This window comes from Rhineura floridana, chromosome 1 (assembly GCF_030035675.1).
Source record: "Rhineura floridana isolate rRhiFlo1 chromosome 1, rRhiFlo1.hap2, whole genome shotgun sequence".
Lineage (NCBI taxonomy): Eukaryota > Metazoa > Chordata > Lepidosauria > Squamata > Rhineuridae > Rhineura > Rhineura floridana.
The window spans coordinates 188,517,530-188,538,977 of NC_084480.1; the positions used below are offsets into that span (position 1 = coordinate 188,517,530).

The following is a 21,448-nucleotide window of genomic DNA, read 5'->3' on the forward strand; positions in this document are numbered from 1 at the left end:
TAGTTGAGGAAACTGTATTGGTTGTGACTATTCGTTGAGTTTAATTGCAATAGCAAGTCGGGTGTATGTGTGTGTGTGCCTTCTGAATTGTGTGAAATTGCCCTTCCTTGTTGTCAGGGCCAGCTCCAAAGGGCGGCTAGGTGGGTCCCTGCCCAAGGGCCCCTGAGGTGCCCCTCCGCTCCCCTTCCATAATCCGCAGAGCTTCCGAGCTGCCCACCATTCCCTCGCTCCACCTACCTTTCTCTGCTGATTTCTTTTGTGGCTGCCATTAATGAGGATGGTGGCCGAGGTTTCCCTAAGGTGCTGATGCCCCTGCCGCCATCTTGGTTGATGGCAGAAATGCATGTGCATAGCACGCATGAGTGCCATCAACCAAGATGGCAGCGGAGGCTTCAGCCCCTTAGGGAAACCTTGGCTGCCATCTTGATTAATGGAAGTGCTGCGCATGCAGCCCACATAGCTGCAAAAGACAGGAGACAAGTAGGTGGTGTGTGTGTGCGGCTGTGTGTGTGCGCACATGCTGGGGCCCGGGGTAAGCTGGTGCCCAAGACCCCCAGCATGTCTGGGGCAGTCCCTGCTTGTTGTTGTACTTTCCCTGCTTATTTGCCAGCAGCAGCTATCACTACCTGGTCATTGACATGTGGAAGATTGAGTGCTTCAAGTAAATACATGAATTCCATTATGCCCAGTGGCTTTCTCTGTTAGCCATAAATTATGCCTCCAGGGGCCACACAGCGCAGTGTTTCCATAGTAGTATATATGTAGCATCTGGCTTTTAGAAAACGTACCATGATGGAATTGGACTTTTTTACTTTTATCTCTACCTTGAGTAGGAATTAAGGGGCCCTTTAAAAAGATTCAGTACTTGTACTTTTGATGAACCTCACAACATAAGATTTTCCTTGCTTGGAGGACCAGGCCAAAGATCCACTTAATACAACAGTTCTATCCTGCTAAGGCCCCTAAGAAACACTTAGCTGGACTTGAAGCTGATGGCTATCTCCTATTTGACCTCAGCATCTGGTGCTCAGAGGTATGGAGCATCTGAACACAATCAATTTAGTCACCTTGGCTAATAGCCATTAATATATTAGATATTGTTATAGGTTTCAAGGAGTCTTTTGCATCTTTCACTTCACATAATAGTTATTATATAGAGTGCATATTGTTATTTAAATTATACACAATGTTCACCTGTACATCATTTTATAACTAATTTAGAAATTATCATAGTCTCTGGCTAGTCTAATGAAGACAGTCCATCTGTTTGGAGGGTTTTGTTTTTGTATAATATGCTTTGAGTTTAGAATATGTAGGATACAAATTTGAATATTGCAACAGCTGAAGTCATTACATAGGAAGAAGAAAGGAAATAAATGGTACTAACGAGGTTCTCCAAATTATAACATGTCCTAATGAGACTTTATGCTGCTTAAATGATGGCTTGGTTGGAATTGCTATAAAAGTCATTTTTTATTAGATTCTTTAATCCTATTTCAAGGAGGTCAAGGCAGCATACATGCGCGCTCTCTCTCACGCATGCACACACACACACACACACACACTTTTGTCTTCACCTGTGAGATAGGTTAGGCTGAGAGAGAGTGATTGGGCCAAGACTACCCAGTGAGTCTAAATAAGGTTTCAAATCAAAATCTTTATGCCTAGACCAACACACTATCTACTATACCACATTTCCTCATATTTGTCCAGGGAGTGTCAGTCACCATGGGAAGGAGAGAGAATGCTGCAACGAGGCAGAGAAGTCTACACTTACAGAGTTCAAGTTAAAACTTAATATTATGATGACTTGACAAAAAAGAGTAATGTCATATGAGTTGGAAAATGGCCTGTTTCCCATATTAACAAGAAAGAAAATGACTTCAGGTTGGTTTCTTTCCAACACTCTTGTTTCCAAATGTTCTGTACAATTTTGACTATAAGGGACTTCAGATGTGACCACTTCTTACGTGGGTTTCTCTTCCATATAGGCAATCTGCATGTAAACATGTATGTCAAACAGTTGTTACCTGTTTCATTACACACATAGGCAATATAGTAACATTTAGCATTTATATATCACTTTAGAATTTTCAAAGCACTTTCCAGATGTTCTCAGTAATTTTTGCTGCAGTTGTTTAATGTTAGCTAATAGCATTCTCCCCATATTGTAGATAAGACACTGGGGCTAAAAACTGATGCCTTTCCTAAGACTACCTGGTAAGTTCATGGCAGACACAAGATTTGAGCTAGGCTTACTTCCTGGATCATGCTTTTAGTCACTATATTGGACAATTGCAGCTTCCAACTGGGTGAGCATGCAGTAAATTAGCTGCATATGTAAACACATCACAGTGTCCATGTGGTTTTCTTAAACTAAAATGAAATGTGTAGAGGAAATTGTTGTGTGGGAAGTTCTTCTCATTGGAAGAAGCCTCATAGCAGAAAAGGAGATTGGGCCCAGGCCGCCATGGTCTGAGTCCAGCTTTTTCCCCATTACCCCATACTGGGGAGGGGGCGTGTATGAGAGAGAGCAAAGCAGCAAGAAGGGCAAACGGCAGAAGTCCTCCATTTTTTAACATATGCTCTCAACTAGCAAAACCATTGCTATTACGAGGTGACAAATGATCCTTGTATGTCAACAGTGTAAATTAAAGGACTTCCGCATAATGATTCATAATAAAACATTGCTTTTCATAAAATGGGACAGTTGATATCACCACTAATTACTTGCAACAGACCAGCCTTTTGTGCCTGTGTCTGTACTCTTAGATACAGATATTTGATTTTTCAGTAGACTGGTAGTCTAAATAGCAAGAACTAGGAACAGGACTACCTCTGTTCATCTAAGAAAGCCTCTTGAAACTGTTATTTTTTTGTCCTGTTTAGCTTTTTAAAAAACTTTCACAAGTCACTAAAGGTAAAGGTAAAGGTGTCCCCGCACTTATAGTGCGAGTCGTTTCCGACTCTTAGGGTGACATCTTGCGACATTTACAAGGCAGACCGTATATATGGGGTGGGATTGCCAGTTCCCCGGCCTTTCTTTACCCCCCAGAGTATGCCGGGTACTCATTTTACCGACCACGGATAGATGGAAGGCTGAGTGGACCTCGACCCCTTTTACTGGAGATTTGACTTCCTCCTTCCGTTGGAATCGAACTCCGTCTGTGAGCAGAGCTTCGGCTGTGTTACCGCTGCTTACCACTCTGCCCCACGGAGGATCCTCACAAGTCACTAAGGAATGTAAAAAAAAAAATACCATTACATTCTGCATATAAAAGCTGCCTTCAAGTTTTTGTGCCAAGGTAGTGAATTTACATTACAGTCACTAAGGAATGTAAATTCACTACCTTGGCACAAAAACTTAAAGGGAGCTTTTATATGCAGAATGTAATGGTATTTTTTTTTATTTCTGGTATTTTAATGTTTAGGGTTATCTGACTATAGATGAGTACAAACTTAGAAATTGCCATTTTTAAAAAGTACATAATTCGATATTCATTGACCAAGCTGAAAGTGAAGGCTGCTGCTGTTTCATAGTAGAAAACCTTTCCCAGGGAAGTACATTCACATAAATAGCAGGCCCTGTTCTCTGACAAGTATATAATAAAATGCGTTTGTAAACATGTTTGTCACATTAATGCATTGCATTTGTGCATAGATAGCATTTTATGAGGCACTTTAATGTAATGTAGGAAGCCTCTCTGAGGAGTAAAAAAAAAAAAAAAGCCTAGAAGTTGTATACCACACTACAAACTCAAGTAAGGCCTTCCAACAGAATGTTGCGTCATGGAGTGCTTTTCTTCACGGTCCTAGTCACTCCATTCAATCCCTTCTCTCCTGGTGTTCCTTTTTTCAGTCAGCATCCATTCCATGACTACTGAGCATGCCATTGTCAGCAGAGTTTTTTATTCTCATTCAGTCAGCATTTTATGCTGTTGAGTTCTTATGGAGCTGTTGGGGTGGGGGGTTCTCCAGCATTAGCCCCCCCCACCCAAAAATACTTTATGTGTATCTACAAACTTTGGGGCTACAGTTTTGGTTCCAGCTCCATGAGCCCAGGAAGATTCAGATTGGAAATTTTGGGGGGGGGGGCTGATGATGATAACGCTGATGGAACGTTGCCCCAATGTTAATAAGCTGGTGTTAATTTTATTTTTACTGTTTTTTCCTACCGAGAGTAGGGTTGAGTTTCATAACTCATATAACAAGGCATGGCAAGATGACACTCCTGATAACCATATAGGGTCTTTTGTACATTATGCTGGAAATGGAGGGAAAGAAGGTGCCTGTTGTATGAGTAGACTTAGACAGACAGTATTTTGTCTCTGCAAATTTTCTCTCCTGGTATTGAAGATAAGAGAATGTACAGTGTAGCATAATTGTGCAGGAGTAGTGCAAGAGCCAGCCCTAACGTGTATGTTCACATTTCAGTTAATGGAAGGAGGACTTGCATGTGTGTTTTGTTTGGCTGACAAATAGTTCGTTGTGGAAAATTAAGTATACCTGTTTCATTTATTGCTACAGTTCCATGGGATGAAATAGGGTTTTCTGTTGCCTCTTATCTTAAATATTATTGTCTGGAGCTCAACAGGGAAATCTAAGGCAGATGGTTTTCATTCATCGAGTAACAGGGCATAATTAAGGCTTTTTAAATAAAACAAAACCCTCTTAGTCACAGTATGATGATGAAAGTGTGATTTCTTAGTTTTGGGTTTAGAATGAGTGGTTCCATTTTCTTGGCTATAAAAATTGGATTTCATTATCCATTTTAGTTACAGCTCAACTATTCTACTTTCAGTTCAGATTTTTTGTCGTATGGACTTTGCATGAACTCTGACCTCCGTTAGCAGAGGCACATATGGAGCTGTACTTCAAGCTTGAGAAGAGTGTAGTAAATTATCCCTTGGAGAGTTATATGGATAGTCCAAACAAAAGTGCACCCTTGAGTAACTTGATAAAAGGAATAGGAGCGTCCCCAAAGGCTCATCTTGTGTCTGTATTTATGAATAGCTTTATGAACTTGGACAATATTCTTGGCTAGGCTTAGATAGATATGAGTTATCGTCAGGGGAAGGGCCATAGCTCAGTGGCAGAGCATCTGCCTTGCATGTAGAAGTTCCCAAGTTCAATCCCCAGCATCTTCTGGTAGGGATGAGAGAGACCCCTGCCTGAAACCCTGGAGAGCAGCTACCAGTCAGTGTAGACGATACTGAGCTAGATAGATCAGTGGTCTGACTCAATATAAGACAGCTTCCTATGTTCCATTTTATATTCAAAGACTTAACAAGAGGGGTATATGTTCATCATCTTGCTAATGGGAGAATAGTGGGCCGATGTCTTCTCAAAAATTCACAGGACTTTAAAATAGATGCAGAACCACAGTAAGTACTGTATATAATTGGTTTCTTACCAAGTTTATGTAATAGCTGAGAGAAAAAGCAAATTCTGTCAAATTGTTGCTGAGGGCATGCAGGCTAGGGCTCTGATTATGATGAAATTCTTCAAGAGCACCAACACTGCTGACATTCCGTTGGCAGGTGAAGATGCACCTCTTTGCCTAGACCTTTGGGAAAGGGTAAGGTTTAATCCTGCAGCTATATTGGTTTTGTTTGTTCAGTCACTGCTTTTTAGACTGTTGGTGAGGTTTTATATCTGTATAATGTTTTATATGTTTTACTTTGAAGATATTGTTAATTTATTTATTGCTACATGTACAACACCTAATGATCATTTGGCGAAGGCAAATAAATAAATAAAACTCATGGAATGTAATATTAGGTACACAGTTGAGATTCCCAGCAAATTCAATTCAGATTCACCTTCCTCAGCAGATTCTACCCCTTATGAATGTGAATATAAGGGTTGAAATAGTAAATTGTACAAAACAATTAAAAATGCAAAATTAATTATGTAAAGTTATGCAAATATGTTCAATTTGACTAATGATATATTGGTAATAACACACTTTGGATTACCAGAGTACAGAATGTTAATTGTTGAGTGCGAAATATACAATGCAGCACCAATTATATGCCCGTGTGGAAGTAGCTGATATGAGTAGTTCTGTGTCCAGATAATTTTTGGTGGGCTTTTTTTTTTAATAGAGGAGCATTCAGCCACATGAGCTCCAACCTGTTGTCTTAATGTGGTGCAACTAAGGCATAGGTTAACAACCTCAGTCAGAAGTACGCCCGAAATAAGGCAGTGTCTTACCCCTGTATTTGGTCACTCAGATGCTAGGCATTGATTGCATATCAGACAGCAGCTAATGTACCATTAATACTTGGTGCAAAGTCAGTTACGTGGGTTGGATGTGCATCAACCTCAGTTAAATGTACATTAAACCTAGTCATTTTGCACCACTTGTGGAATATGCTTATTCTATCTATTGCATACCAACAATCCTAGGAAACCAGGTGAAGTGATATGTATTATGAGAATTGGTATACAAAAGCCACCATTATTTCTTTATTTGGAAACATTTCTAAACTACTTAATTTTAAAAAAAAACCCTCCAAACAGTGAACATAAAATAAAACAATCAATAATACACAGATGAAATCAGCAAATATTAAGGACAAGTATACGTGATTAAATTATGTGTCTGGATAGTCTGAAATAAAAAAAAGTTTTAAGCAGGAGTCTAAAAATATAGTGAGGGAGCCTGCCTAATGCTGGAGTTGGAGAAGAACTTGGCAAAAAAATTGGAAGGCATTTCTGCATTATATACAGCCAGCATTTGAGAAAATGGCTTAGCTAATCAGGATCAGCTACTGCTAGTGCCAGTTCGTATGTACTGTTGTAACATGGTTGCTGTTTGTGCATACAGTAGTTTGCGCCACATTGTTATGGATGGATCTTGTACAAAATTACCACACTAACACCATACCTACCTGGGAACCAACACTTCTGATGTGGAAGCCTCTCCTGTAATCCATCTGACCCACATGGTTGCCACCACAAGGACTCCTCAGCATAACAGAAATAGCAAACATGTCACAGTGCATATAAATGGGTTTTCTGTCTGAAGGTGTATAAACCGTACCATGGCACATAGCAATTCGGTGTTGCACAATGACCAGAGTAGAGTTGATAGCAGTTTACTTACATTTTGATAATTATAGAAAATGACTTCAGTGTTATGTGTGGCACTAGCTTTAACATTAACAGATCACAGTTCATCGCATGCATTCAATCTAGCCATCAGATACGGTTGTTGATAAATCTTACAATGGGTCCTCCGTTCTCTTTTTCAGATTCTCTTTCTGTTTCCAGCAACGATGCCAGCCCTCCTGCATCGGTGACATCTCTTCAACACCATATGATTGGTGCACAGAGTTCCCCAGGCCCAAAGCGCCCAGGCAATACCCTAAGGAAATGGCTCACCAGCCCAGTGAGGCGACTGAGCAGCGGAAAGGCAGATGGGCATGTAAAGAAACTGGCACACAAACATAAGAAGAATCGTGAAGTTCGCAAAAGTGCTGATACTGGCTCTCAGAAGGACTCTGACGACAGTGCTGCTACACCACAAGATGAAACGATTGAAGAGGTGCGTCCATAGAATAGTCTGGTTTTATGCAGGTGTTGACTGTTTTCCAAGTTTTTATACAAATACTAGATAGGCTCACGGAGTGTCAAATAAGATATTTTTCTTATGAAAAGTAGGTATTACCTTACCTAGAGCATGACTGTGTTTCTATTTTGTTGTGGAAGCTCTGACCAACCTGGGGGGAGGGGCACTACTGCCTAGGTCAGCTTTTTATGACCAGAGAAAGAAACTTCCTTGTCTTCACTTGCCGCCGAAACCCTTAATAAACCGTTTGTTTTCTAAATCTTCCATGGCACACTTCCATAAACAGCCACATCTGGCTGTTTTCATTCCTCAGAATGCTTTGTTTCATTTCTCTTCACTCTATTTCACTGCAAACTATCAGATGGAACAGCTTGATTTTTTAGGAACATCTGTGTTTTGCCATTGCTGGCCTTATCAATAGTATGTGATACACTGCATTGAGATACTGCAACACTGAACCAGAAAGTTGTTAAAAATAACAGAGTTTATGAAGGATATAGCAGCAGGGAAGGATCTATGATTTAAGGTATTACTATATGTGTGTTACCCTTTTCCTCCCATGTTTTAACATGGGGGCATGAGCCCAATCTTGTTGTATTGAAAAGGCACATTTGCATGTGTCTGTCGTGCAGTTTCAGTACACAGATGTAGCCATACTTACCCAATCCAGACATAATGATCCCAGTTCAATTATTTATTGACCTGGGAACAAGGTGTGTGCCAAAACGCTGCCTCCTTGCTCCTCCTCCCTCATGTTCCCAACTTCAGCAAAGCTATTTTAGTTTCTTAAATGACAGTGCCCCATGATTCCAAACAGGGGAAAGGGCTTAAGAGCTTCCTGTAAGCCAGGATATGAAACCAGGACACCTGAACAACAGGGGTTTGTTCTAACCAAAGTTTGTTTGAAATACCCAGGATTTGAAATCACGATGGCTAGTTTTAAAGTGGAAGTGGAAGCTTAAGTTCTCTATGGAAGGGGAAGTGTGCAAGCCCAGTGCTCACCATGGCTTCTTTCATATCACATAACTGTGGCTTACATGCTTGTCTGAACTGGGACATAGTTGAGCTCACTTGATTTTGAACATACAGAAGTTTAAATATCCTGTTTTTAATCCTGAACATCGTTTTTTGAGGACATCAAACCCAACATCAGAATCAGAAATCAGTAATGGATTGAACGTCCAAACTTCTCATTCATTTTGTATAGTGGGATTCCAGTTTAAATGCTCATTTGTCACCAGTGTGGCTGCCTTTTCTTCAGTGGTTAAGCTAGAATTTAGGGAGGTCTCTGTCCTTTCACCAGAAGGCTAAAACAGCTGAATTTTCCAAAGCATATTTAATTAGTGGAAAGGTCTATAGCAGCCTTTCCCAACCAGTGTGCCTCCAGATGTTGTTGGACCACAACTCCCATCAGCCTCAGCCAGCATTGCCAGTGGTCAGGAAAGATGGGAGTTGTGGTCCAACAACATCTGGAGGCACACTGGTTGGGAAAGGCTGGTCTATAGAGTTCTCTCAGGCTTGAGAATGTTATGGCTTATTATTGAGGAAGATGCAAGCAGTTTTTTCATAGTGTCTAAGAGACTGAGCTATTTACCAGGAATGCTGGCCTCCCTTATGGGGCTATTGTAAGGATTGCTGAAATAAGATCAGTGAAGCACTTTCAGTACTCTAAAATACTATATAAATGCAAAGTACTGTTGTCATTACATTGGCAGAGAGGGCGGAACGAGGGCTTGAGCAGTGGCACCCTCTCCAAATCATCATCGTCAGGCATGCAGAGCTGTGGAGAGGAGGAAGGCGAAGAAGGGGCTGATGCTGTGCCGCTTCCCCCTCCAATGGCAATCCAACAACATAGTCTACTCCAGCCAGATTCACAGGATGACAAGGTAAATAAATGGAGAGACATCTCGTGGCAGAATGATTTGACTGCAGTGATTCATGTCTGGTAATCAAAGTTGACCGATCTATGGTGCCCTGTCAAGCCCAAACGTGCTGTAGAGGAGTATGGGTTCCATATGAATATACCAGGAAAAGAGTATGTGCTACCCAGCAGGGTGGTGCAGTGTACCCAGCAGGGTGGTGCAGTGGTGACACAATTCTGTGCCACAACAGTTTAAAGCCTGCACAATTAAAAACAATAAAAACCCATAGGACACTAGTACCAGATTTACCTCAGCCCAGTTTCCCAAAGGCCTCCTTAAAGAGGAAAGTCTTCCAATAATCTTCTGAAGGTCAGGAGGAAGTTGGTGAAGTGTGCATCCTTAGACCTTAAGAAGATCATCATGAGTATCTATTCTCATTCCTTCATCTAGTTCCTTCATCTTTGTGGCATGCTGAGGTTACTTCCTTCTTTTTGGATTGTTTGTCTGCAAGTTCTCTTTTGTTCATCTTAAATTAGAAGGCTTTGTCTATACATGTTGCATGTCACCCAACGCTCTGCTGCTTTCAGGCTTATAATTTGAATTTTGCAAAACATCCATTCTGCATAATTTATGCCTGATGATGTAAATAAAAATGTATCCTTAAATAATTCACATCTAACTCTTTGAAAGTGCAGGAATTTTTTGTGTATATAGTTTTCAAAAACTCTTAGCTCTCCACCAAATATTTTATTTTGAAATAAAATCAACTTTAAAAAAATGGATCTAACTTTTAGTATTTTACACTTTTTCTTCTCAGTATTCTTCTATCCTTCTCTCTTCTCCCCCTTTTTATACATTTTTATGTGAGATCATGACTAGTACATTTTCTTGGCAATAAGACACCATTCTGGGCAGACCAGATGGTTTCAGCAGTTTGGGATTTCCCCCCCCTTCCACACCCTTGTGGTTCTCCTGAGAATCTTAATCATTGTTAAGATAACCACATCCTGAATAGCAATGGGGATTTCCTGCATGCTCAGTGAAATGGACTCCCACAGTGTATAGAATGATTATAGAACCTGCTGGGAGGAAGGGCGGGATATAAATCAAATAATAAATAAATAAATAGAACCTGAAGTGAAATGTTCCTAGAGATGAACAGTAAGGCCCCAGTGCTTAAAATCCTTCCTGTCCTTAAAATCCTTAAACTTCTTTTAAGTTTGCTTATTTTTCAAATTAAACATTATGGCCCATACGCAAATGCTGTCATAGCAGGGCTCCAGTGCACAGAAGAAGCTCTACCTGGGCAAGAGCTTCCACATTCAGTGAGTTGAGGAATGCTCTGTGTACACACTTAAGAATTTTCACAGCAGTTGAGGTTTTACTATTTTTGGCTCAGATACTTACTCTCATGCTAAATCTAAAGCACCTAAAACTTCTTTGTCACCTTTTGGAAAGATTTCTCTTCTGTTTCTCATCTCTGCACGTGGGAAGTTCAAGAACAAGTCATGTGCCTCCCTCTTCTCCCTCACTGTCTTCACTATTTGTATTGTCTAGTCGTTCTAAAATACCCAGCATTAGGGGAGATTTGGAGTTTTAAAAAACTAGGAAGTTCTGTTTTGGGAGTCATGTTCTTCACGCTGTGAAAGGATTGGGGAAGAAATGCATGAGCCAGAGGCCTACTCCAAAATCTCACAATACATAGGAGTGGAAAGAGGGAAGCAACATCTGAAGAACCCTAAAGGTCTAGAATTAATTTTGCAAACAGGCATTGTAAGTTAATAATCACTCATCCCTCCATCTTTCTCCATTCTACGACCTGGTGTGCCATATAAGCTTGACAGTGTTAGAGGGTGAAAGCGGACTGCTTCTCACAGGACATCTCTGCACTTTTGTATGAATGTCATAAAATTCACCATAAATATTAAAAGATACATGTTTCTGTTTTACTATTTGTCTTATACATATTTCAGAGTTGTAATCAATGTTCTATTGTGTCTAATAGTCTTTCAATTCTATGTCAAGAACCCAGTTGAGACACTTATCCAAGCCTTTTTTGGGACTTTTTTGGGAGGTATAGTTTGTGAGGGGTGCTGAGAGTTGCTAGGAGACGCCCTACTCCCCTGACCGAGCTACAGTCCCCAGAATACTCTGGGAAGAGGGGCTGGCTTTTAAACCTCTCGGGCTGCAGGAGCTCTGTCAGGGGAAAAGGAGTCTCCTGGCAACTCTCAGCACCCTTCATAGGCTACACTTCCCAAGATTCTTTGGGGGAGGCCATGACTGTCTAAAGTGGAATGGCTGGGTGGCGTGGGTGTGGCCCCTGATTGGTCAAGCTGGGCGGTTGTTAGTTTGGCTTTTAGAACATTGACAGTTGATTGTAGTGGTGAGTGGGCTTGCGTGTTCCAATGAACCCTGTGAGCAATGCCGTCGTGAGTCATGTACTCCCAGTAGGGTCATCCATGGCGGTAAGGTCAAGGGAGAGGAACCAGACAAAGAACAATCCAAGAATGCCCACAATGACAGAACAGGTGGAGGATAACAATGTGTATGTTACAACGGCTGTGAAGGCGGATGAAGGCTGCAGCAGATAAAGGACTTCCAATCGTCGTGGTATCCATGCCATTGGATCAAAACCTTTTTCTGTCAAGATCGTGTGTTGATCGTTGTGCGCCGATCTCCCCACATAAAACAAATTCACGCAGAGGTGTCTTCCAACCAAATTATCCTGGGAGACAATCTTACTCGACCACGAGTGATCGCCAATGGAATGGGTGGAGGAGTACAAGCATACACATACACAGTTCTTAATGAACTGCTCCAAACTAACACCCACTCGTGCTGATTCACAGAGTCTGTGTGATCTCTTCTCACTCAGCAGGGTGTTTATGCGATTGGATGTTGATGTGGAGCACCCAGGTCATAGCTGACATCATTGCATGGGCAAGGAGTGGGGCTATAACTTCTGCATCATACAGCATTCTGGGTAATCATCAGAACTAAGACGAGAACCTAATGTAGGTTTTAGCATTAAACTAAATGCCCCCCTTCAATCACTAACGTAGACATTGTTGTGACTTTTGATACTCCTCTCCTAAATGCTTGCACCAGTATATTGACCTCCAGTGCCATCATAATGTATGCTCTTATAGTCCTACTAAACAGTAGACTAGAATTGCTGTCTGTCTCTCTGGAACACAGGAAGTTTGTGCAAAAGTAGCTTAGGTCAGCCTCTTCCTACTTCTGCCCAATTTACTCACTGTCCCTAGTTATCATCACAACCAAGAACTCTTGCTTTGCCATAAACCTGCCTTGAATTGCTATGTACCTCACTTAAAGTATCACCAGCATTTCTTAGAACTAGTTCAAGCATGACAAAGAAGCTAAATAGTCAGAGGCACAAATGAATTGCATCCCCCCCATTTTTTCCATAGTGATTCAAATGGGACTCATGTGCTTACTTCATCCTGGTGAGATCTTTAAACCCTAAAAACATTTGTGGTGAATTCTGGGTGACATTTTCAAAAATCTAGGTTTGACTTTTTCTCTCCCTTTGTGGAGGGAACCATGTATTATGTATATGGACTTCTTGTCCTCCGCACAGTAAGATATGGATCCAATATGTATACCTGAAATATCTTTATTCTGTACAAAAATAAGCTTTTACATTATAAATATTTTGCTCAACTCCATTTGGAAAAATAATACTAAAAATGGAAAAAATAGTAAAAGATAGTAAGATTCTGTCTACTTCTCTCTGTGCTCTGTGTGTTGGCCTCAATCCATTTTTCCTGTCTCCTTAATATTTTTCACTAGCAGGAAAGCAAAGACAAGCAGCTCCAACACTCCCTGCTTCTCTTTCTCCTAACCTATTGTAGCTTGTTGTAAGGTATGAGGTAATAATGTGACCATGGTAACTTTTCCAGTTCTCAGCTTTCTATCTCCCAGATTCTGATAAACGTTAGAAAGTCAGCATAACCTAGCTTTTCAGACTAAAATAACTAAAGATGTCTCCACAACAAGGATTATTATATTTTCCACAATCTCAGAGTCAGTTTTCACAGCTAGGCCTGAAGTCAAGGTTTTCCTCTTCCGATTCCAGACAATCAACAAGTGGAATTAGCAGTATCTGAGCTCTATCTGCAGTATATGCGATTATATTCAAGGCACTTAAGCTTCTACAGTAGGGCCCTGCTTTACAGCGATTCGCTTTACAGCGGTTCGCTAATAGAGCGGTCTCAATTAGACGCAATTAGACTAAAGCCCCACTCATACGCCGCTTGTTCTGCTTTTACGGCAGTTTTCGGGCATCACACGCCATTCTATTCAATGGGTTCCGCTTTACAGCAGTTTTCGCTTTACAGTGGGGGTCTGGAACGTAACCCTCCGTATGAGTGGGGCCCTACTGTACATACTTATATAATGTTTGTAGTATCTCTTAGTTTAGATTTATTAGGACCATGATTTTCAAACTGTTCCAGAGAATTCTTGGGTTCCTTGGAAGCATCAGCAGGAATTTCTCAAATATATCCATAATGGCAGACAAGGTTCCTGGAAAAACTTCTTCACAAGTACTAATCTCCCCCTGTAATGCATGTGTGGCAGCCCATGAGTTTTGGTGACGTTCTGAGGAAGTGAAATCTTGTGGGGCAATGGTATGGCCCTGTAGGGTTTGCCACCATGTAAACTGCCTGTATGCTTAAGGATATTTCCTAGAATTCTCTACAGTTTGTGAGGGTTTCTTGATAGCCAAGTTGGTATGGAAAAGATTCCCTGAAGGGAGAAAATTTTGTGAGCTGCAAGCCATATTTGCAAAAGAATTCCATTGTTGTAATATGTAGCTATTAAAAAGAAAATTCACAGGTTAGTATGCATCTTCCATTTTGTGATGTTGCATTGGTATTCCTATTGGGAATTATTCCTCAGTGTTTTCGTGCTGCACAACAAACCTATTCTTTGCTTTTTTAAAAGGAAGATATTTGTATTGCAAAAGTCTGTATGAAAGAGTTGTAGTTCTACTACATATACAAGCTTTTGCAAACAGCAAGGTTTGTTCATTTACAGTACTTGGAAAGAAGGAGAATAGAATGACCTTGATTTCTGCCTCAGTTTTCTATTCCCTATAGACTTACTCACTTGTCATCCCTGTCCCACCGTTAGCTCTCTTAGGTCTTTGTAATTGGTGTGTCGCTAAAAAGCAACCACTTCCATCACTGGAACACACAGTTCTTCTGTTTGGCAGCATCATTGCCATATGTCATCACGAGTTGTGTTTAAATTATAGCCTCTGACTTTTCTTACTGTTTTGAATAAAAATTGCTAAGGTAGCTGCTATATTACTGTATAACTAATTTTTTTAATTTATTTTTCTTTGTTTCTTTTTTCTTTTTCTTTAGCATTATGTTGATTTATGTTCAGTCTCTGCTTTGGCTCAATTTCCCTACCTCTCCATTTAGAGTTTCTTGTGTGTTTTTCTGCGTTTCCCCACTCCCTATGACGCAGTCTCATTGAAGATAATTACAGCACACTAAATTTGCATATTATTATTTAAATTATGGGGGCTAATTCTGCTCCCATAGAGAAGATTGAACATAGTTCCGTGTTCTGAAGCATTATACCTCTTGGTTTAACATGTCCATCCGGTGGTGAAGAACAATGTAACCTGTGTTGCATGATGTGCATCCATGCTGGTCCTTGTAATATGAAGTGAGGTGTATATTATTGTGCCTTGCTTAGCTTCCAGTTATAAATGATACATGTGATCTGCAAACAGGCTTGCGTGTTTTCTAATTACTGAAAGCTAAATTCAGTGGCCACAACCCCTCCCAGAATCCTTTGCTGTCAACACCTTTTATCCCCAGTTGCAGCCATAAATTGGTACCTTGTAGCTTTTGAGGCCAGAGATCTTCTAGACTCTGCTCCCTTTTAGAGTTATCAATTGGCTCTTTGTTTAGTAGTGTTAGCCTATTTTACAGTTTAGTTTAGTTGTGGTTCTTTTCCCTGTTGCCTCATAACATGTGTTGAATTGGGAGGGGAAAGGATCCTTAGATAATTCAGTACATCAGGAGTTGGCTTTGTGTAGTAGCTTTGCTAGATTCTATAGCAAGACCAAGATGGAAGGCTGTCCAAGAATATTTCCAGTCATCCAGCAACTAATGGAGCATTACAAGATCCTATCCAGGTATTATAAAAGGATAAAACAGATGCAGGCAGCTCAACATTTGTCATTATCAGACTTTATTTAAAACTTCATAATGTGCTTGTGTTAAATGAAGGGCATTTTTGAATAGAAGTGGAAGGAGAGGAATTTCATTCATTAGCAAGATGTTTCAGGAACGAAATTCCCCTCAGGAAAATGAAAATCTCCCCTCATTAGATGGGATCGTACTTCCCCTGAAGGCACAAGTCCGTAGCTTAGGCATCATTTTAGATTCAGCCCTAACCTTGGAACCTCAAGTCGCAGCAGTCTCCCGGACTGTGTTTGCACAACTAAAATTAGTCAGCCAACTTCGTCCTTTCTTGGGACTATCCGATCTACGGAAAGTAACGCAGGCCCTTGTAACATCACGATTGGATTATTGTAATTCCCTTTATGTCGGCCTTCCTGTCAAAAGCCTTCGGCCTCTTAAGCTGGTTCAAAGAGCAGCGGCACGGATGCTAACAGGAGCTGGCCCTCGAACGCATACCTCGCCTCTCTTATATCGGATTTCGTAACCAATTTAAGCTACTGACTTTAATTTTTAAAGCTTTACATAATCTGGCGCCATTTTATCTATCCAATCGTATTTGTGAATACACATCTCACCGTCCATTGAGATCCATTGTTGAATGTACCTTGAGTATCCCTTCAACTTTTACAATCTGTAAATTGGGCACTAGGAACAAAGCCTTTTCAGTAGTAGCCCCTAGCATGTGGAATGCCCTTCCACTAGAGATACGGCTTTCTAACTCCCTCTTAGATTTTCGTCGACATGTTAAAACATTTTTATTCCGCCAAGCTTTTAATTTATAAATGTTTCCGCCTTATTTAATTTTAATTTTTGCCAAGCTTTTAAAATGTATACATTATTGTTTTGTCTAATTACTAATGTCTAATGGATTTATTATTTGATTTTATGAGTTCCTATTTACATTGTATGAGTTTATACTGTTGTTCGCCGCTTTGAATTCAGTGAACGAAAGCGGGTTATAAATTGGCAAATAAATAAATAAATAAAACAAATATTTATATATGTGTATAGCCTCAAATTGATATTTTGGGTGCCTTCCTCCCCTTTTTCACCCTGTTGTGCAGACATCTTCTCGATTATTGGTACGTCCTACCAGCTCAGAAACTCCCAGTGCAGCAGAACTCGTCAGTGCAATAGAGGAGCTTGTGAAGAGTAAAATGGCAAGTGTGTTTTGCTTGCTTGCTTGTTTTTCTTCCTTTACAACAAGGGTGGGGAACCTCTAGATGCTGTTGGACTCCAAATCTCATCATCCCTGACCATTGACCACATTGGCTGGGGCTGATGGGAGCAAGAATCCAGCAATATCTGAAGAGCTGCAGATTTGCCACCCCTGTCCCAAGACATTTCAGAGCAGCTTGCATGGTATCCTATTGAAACATGGCTATAAGAACGTAAGAGCCATACTGGATCAGACCAAATGTCTGTCTAGCTCAGCACTGTTTTTCCAGCAGTGGTTCGTCAGATGTCCCTGCTAAGGTCTGGCAATGACAAGAAGACAACAACCCTCCCACTGTTATTTGTTCCTAGTATCTGGTGTTTGGCAATATCCTGCCTTGGAACATGAAGGGTTATTTAGCTATCAGGGCTAATACAGATAGACACATCATCCATAAATTTGTCTAATCTTTTTAAAAAGTCACCTAAGCTAGTGGCCACCTCCATTTCATTTGTTTTATCAGCCCAGGCTTTGATTTCTGGCATCTCTCTCAGAGGAATCATGATAGTGGAGCTCAAGTCTCTGTCTAGAATTTTGGAGTTAGGAACAATTAGGCTGTGTACTATGGCCCTGAAGTGGAATGGCCTGCTGGGTGCAACAAGGCTTCTGATCCCTATAAATGACTGCACACATTGCAGTCCATCTCATAGCAGTGTGACTGCACAGGAGCAGATTGGCTGGGAAGAGGAGAGTCATGACAACCTATGTGTGGATGGGGAAGGTGTTAACTGTATAAATGACCAACATGTTCTTAAAGTAGAAAAATGATATGATGTGTTTTAATATGTGAAATAGATTGTGCTGGTGGTGGTGGTGTCTAGATCCCACCAACCTTCTAAAGTGTGCAATTCAGAAAGGGGTAAATCTTGCTTATCAATTTGCTCTTAGGCTCTGGAGGATCGTCCAAGTTCACTAATGGTGGACCAGGGTGATAGTAGCAGCCCATCATTCAATCCTTCAGACAACTCACTTCTGTCCTCTTCATCGCCCATAGATGAGATGGAAGAACGGAAGTCTAGCTCTTTAAAAAGGCGACAGTAAGACTGCCCTGCCAATTTCTTTCCCCTTATTTGCTTAACAAGAGCAGCTGTCCTTGCCTTCTGTGTAGTAAAATGTATGTTATTATATAAATTTGTTTTTACCCTGTTTGCTGATTAAGTTAAAACTTTGATTACTTCAGCTTTTGGAGGATTCTGCCTGAAAACCAGCTAAATGTCATCAGTTTCCTCTGTGTGGCACATTAGCTTTCACTTTTGTGATCATAATATTTTTAAGAAGTTAGCAAGGAAGCTGAGTGCCTCAGAAACTTAAAATAATGTGTTTTTAGGACTCTTCAACACACTCAAATGATAGGGGCCTTATTGGTCTCTACAGCTAACAATACCACTTATTGTGGAATATTTTATAAAATTCATGTTGGCATACACGTTTTAAATTTTAGTATGAGAAATATTAGCACTTTTATAAATATTTAAATAGACAATTTTTAATCTCATGTACCTTAGTTACATCATATTTCACCATAGTATTCCCTACTGTTGTCACGCGCTGCTGAAAGAATTGCACTAACTGCCCGTTAGCTGACAGATCAAGTTCAAGGTGCTGGTTATGATGTGCCAAGCCATATACAGGTTGGGACGAGGATACGTGAAAGACCGTCTTACCCTTTGTGTACCCAGTTGATCATTGCAGTCTACAGGTGAGGGCCTCCTGCACGTACCATCATATCAGGAGGTCCATTCCACACAACTTATGAAGCAGACCTTGAGTGCTGTGGCACCGACCCTTTGGAATTCCCTCCCGTTAAATATTAGACAGGCACCATTTCTGTTACCTTTCAACAAGCCTTTTAAGTAGAGACCTTATCCCACTCTGCATCTGTATTGTAATTACTTTTAAGATGTTAAAAGAGTTTTTAAAAAGATGTTTTTAAGATATTATATATATTTTTTATGAATTTTTGTTTTTGAGATGTTTTAAGGTGTTTTTAGTGTTTTGTCCTTTGTTTGCAACCCTAGGCACCTTCTGGTATTATTATTATTGTTGTTGTTGTTATTTTATTATTATTAATAATAATAATATTTGAGCACATATAAATTGTTCATATTGCTAAACTCCACCCTTAATTATTCTCACTTTTCATAACTTTGCAGCTATGTCCTGCAGGAATTAGTGGAGACAGAGCGAGATTATGTGAGAGATCTTGGCTATGTAGTAGAGGTATGCTTCATCCCTTTAAATTCAAGTGTTTTCAACTTTCTTTTGGTCAGATCAGAAACACAAACTTTAGAAGTGTAAAGAGGAATATACCACTCCACTCCACCCAACCCTCTTGGGAAGATATTACCAGCAATACTTTGGGAAATCTACTTTGTCGTCTGTTGTATTGGTCCCTTTTTGTTGTTGTTAGAAATGAAATAGGTTATGGTTTGTAACTGCCAGATAGCCGTTTCCAGTGTTATTGATGTGCTAGCACTAATTCTATGTAAAGTATCTTTGAAAAGGAGCTTTTAATAAAAGCTGCCAGTTTAACTGCTTATGGACATATCAACATGTAAATTCTGAAATCTGGCAATAATTAGTTTCCATTCCTACATGAAAGCAGGACTGCCTGCTGTTTCTTGACTCATCTGTTGAGTATTTAAGACTGGCTTGGCAATACATTTGCTGTGAAGGAGTCTGTTGAATCCTAATGTAGGCAATGGAATGGCTGGCAGTATTTCAGTTTTAGAATGGGCAGCTGAAATGCCTTTTAATAAACATGCCTGTTAATAGATTTAAGAACAATCCCTGAATGAGGCAGCAAATTAAACAAGTATAATTGATGTACTTTAAAAATGGATGAAATTGGATTGGTGTAAGTTGTTCCTGTTGTCCTGAATTTGTGGTTTGGGAAGGATCAGAAGTGTTGAGTAACGGGGCTTATTAGGCTGCGTTTACCATTAGAAACTGTATTGAGTTCCCAGCTTCTGTATTCCTAAATGAGTTCATACATGAAGCTGAATTGAGCAGCTTGTTGCACGCACCAGGGATGATGTACATATAAAGCTGCTCCAGTCTTCATTGCAAGACGGACAATCCTTCTGTGTTTACAATCCCTGCACATGCAGATCTGCTTGCATGCACAAAGGCCCATTTCATGCTATTAAATTCCTCCACACAATAATATGCATGGGTTCATGACCATACAGAAAACAGTTTGTATGAACAGGACTGTATGTGTAGCAAATCATTGGTTGTCTCTTAACACTTTTGCTAGAAAATATGAGGCTACACTCATGAAGATAGCTGTTAGTTCTGTGCATGTATAATCTGGTTCACATCTAATTTGTGGAAGAATTTGACACGGTTGGCTATCCCAAAGTATCTAGCAAGCCTATATACTTCAGAGATATATTGGGAATGTAATAGGGCACACCCTTTGCATGCAAAGGTTCCAAGTTCAATCCCCAGCATCTCCAAGTAGGACTGGGAAAGACTCTTATCTGAAACCCTGGAGAGTCACTGCCAGGTAGACAGTGCTGAACTGGATGGACTAATGATCTGACTCAGCATGAGGCAGCTACCTATGTGCATTGAGGCCCACAGACAGGATGTAAACTGTATTTCAAAGTGACACTGAAATAATGTAACTTATTCTTGTGGAGTTTTTTACCGTCTAAATAGAGTTTACTATGTTTTCAGGATTCCTTAAAGCCATTCATAATGAAATTGATGTAGGACAGATTGTGAAAACTGACAATTAACTCTTATTTACTGAAAATAATACTTGCACATATCACAAACTGGCCCCAATAACCCACTACCGGTGCCCATAAATCTGGATCCAGCTTGAATTTGCTATCAAGTTTCAGATGGATATTTTCATTTGGTCTCTTGTTGCAGCATTTCCTGTGTCACAAACGTGGCCTCATGAGCTGATGGGTCAAGCCAGCAGAAGGGCAATGTCATTTTACATAAAGTACCCAAACTGATAATATTAAAAATGGTAAATCAGGATTTGTTTGAGTTTTGGTACTTGGCCATTTTGGGGAAGTATTTTGAAGGTGTCTTTTCAGCTACATTGTTGCAAATATGTTTGGCTCCCAAGTAAGTCTCTCATTTTTATGTTCTAAATGAGGAGTGGGGAACCTTTTTAGCTCACGAGCCAGATCCTTATCAGGATGTGCCTTGCGGCCCAAGACAACTGTTGGGCAGGGAGACGTGGCTTGGGGAAAATGGTGTCTTGGGCCAAATTGGACCCTCTAGGGGCCATGATTGGGCTGGAGGTTCCCTACCCCTGTTCTAAATAAAGGCACAGGTTAAGGCAGGAGTGTACAGATGGTAGATTGTGGACTACTGGCCAACTCCTAACAATTGTTGATATCATCCAGCAAGGCACTTCTTAAACAAGAGTTCATACTTGGGATCAGTTATCAGCTGTTAATTATGCCATTAAGAGATCATCCTCTCTTCCTCCCTCCAATGTTTAAAATACATCAGTCGGCAGAAGGATTCTGGAGGGGGAAAAATGGTAGAGGCACAAGAGAGCACTCAGCAGTTCAAAATGTTAAAAGTACCGAAAAGA

The 21,448-nt window shown here is 40.4% G+C and overlaps 1 protein-coding gene across 6 annotated transcripts in view; it reads left to right on the forward strand.

Annotated features, from left to right (window-relative positions):
- TRIO (trio Rho guanine nucleotide exchange factor) overlaps positions 1-21,448 on the forward strand; it is a 279,134-nt gene that overhangs the window by 223,694 nt on the left and 33,992 nt on the right. For all 6 annotated transcript variants that reach the window (XM_061589413.1, XM_061589410.1, XM_061589377.1 and 3 more), the window contains 5 exons: positions 7,260-7,552; positions 9,292-9,462; positions 16,730-16,825; positions 17,770-17,918; positions 19,035-19,101. In XM_061589413.1, the coding sequence (XP_061445397.1) occupies positions 7,260-7,552; positions 9,292-9,462; positions 16,730-16,825; positions 17,770-17,918; positions 19,035-19,101 (776 nt within the window). The remainder of the gene's footprint in view (positions 1-7,259; positions 7,553-9,291; positions 9,463-16,729; positions 16,826-17,769; positions 17,919-19,034; positions 19,102-21,448) is intronic.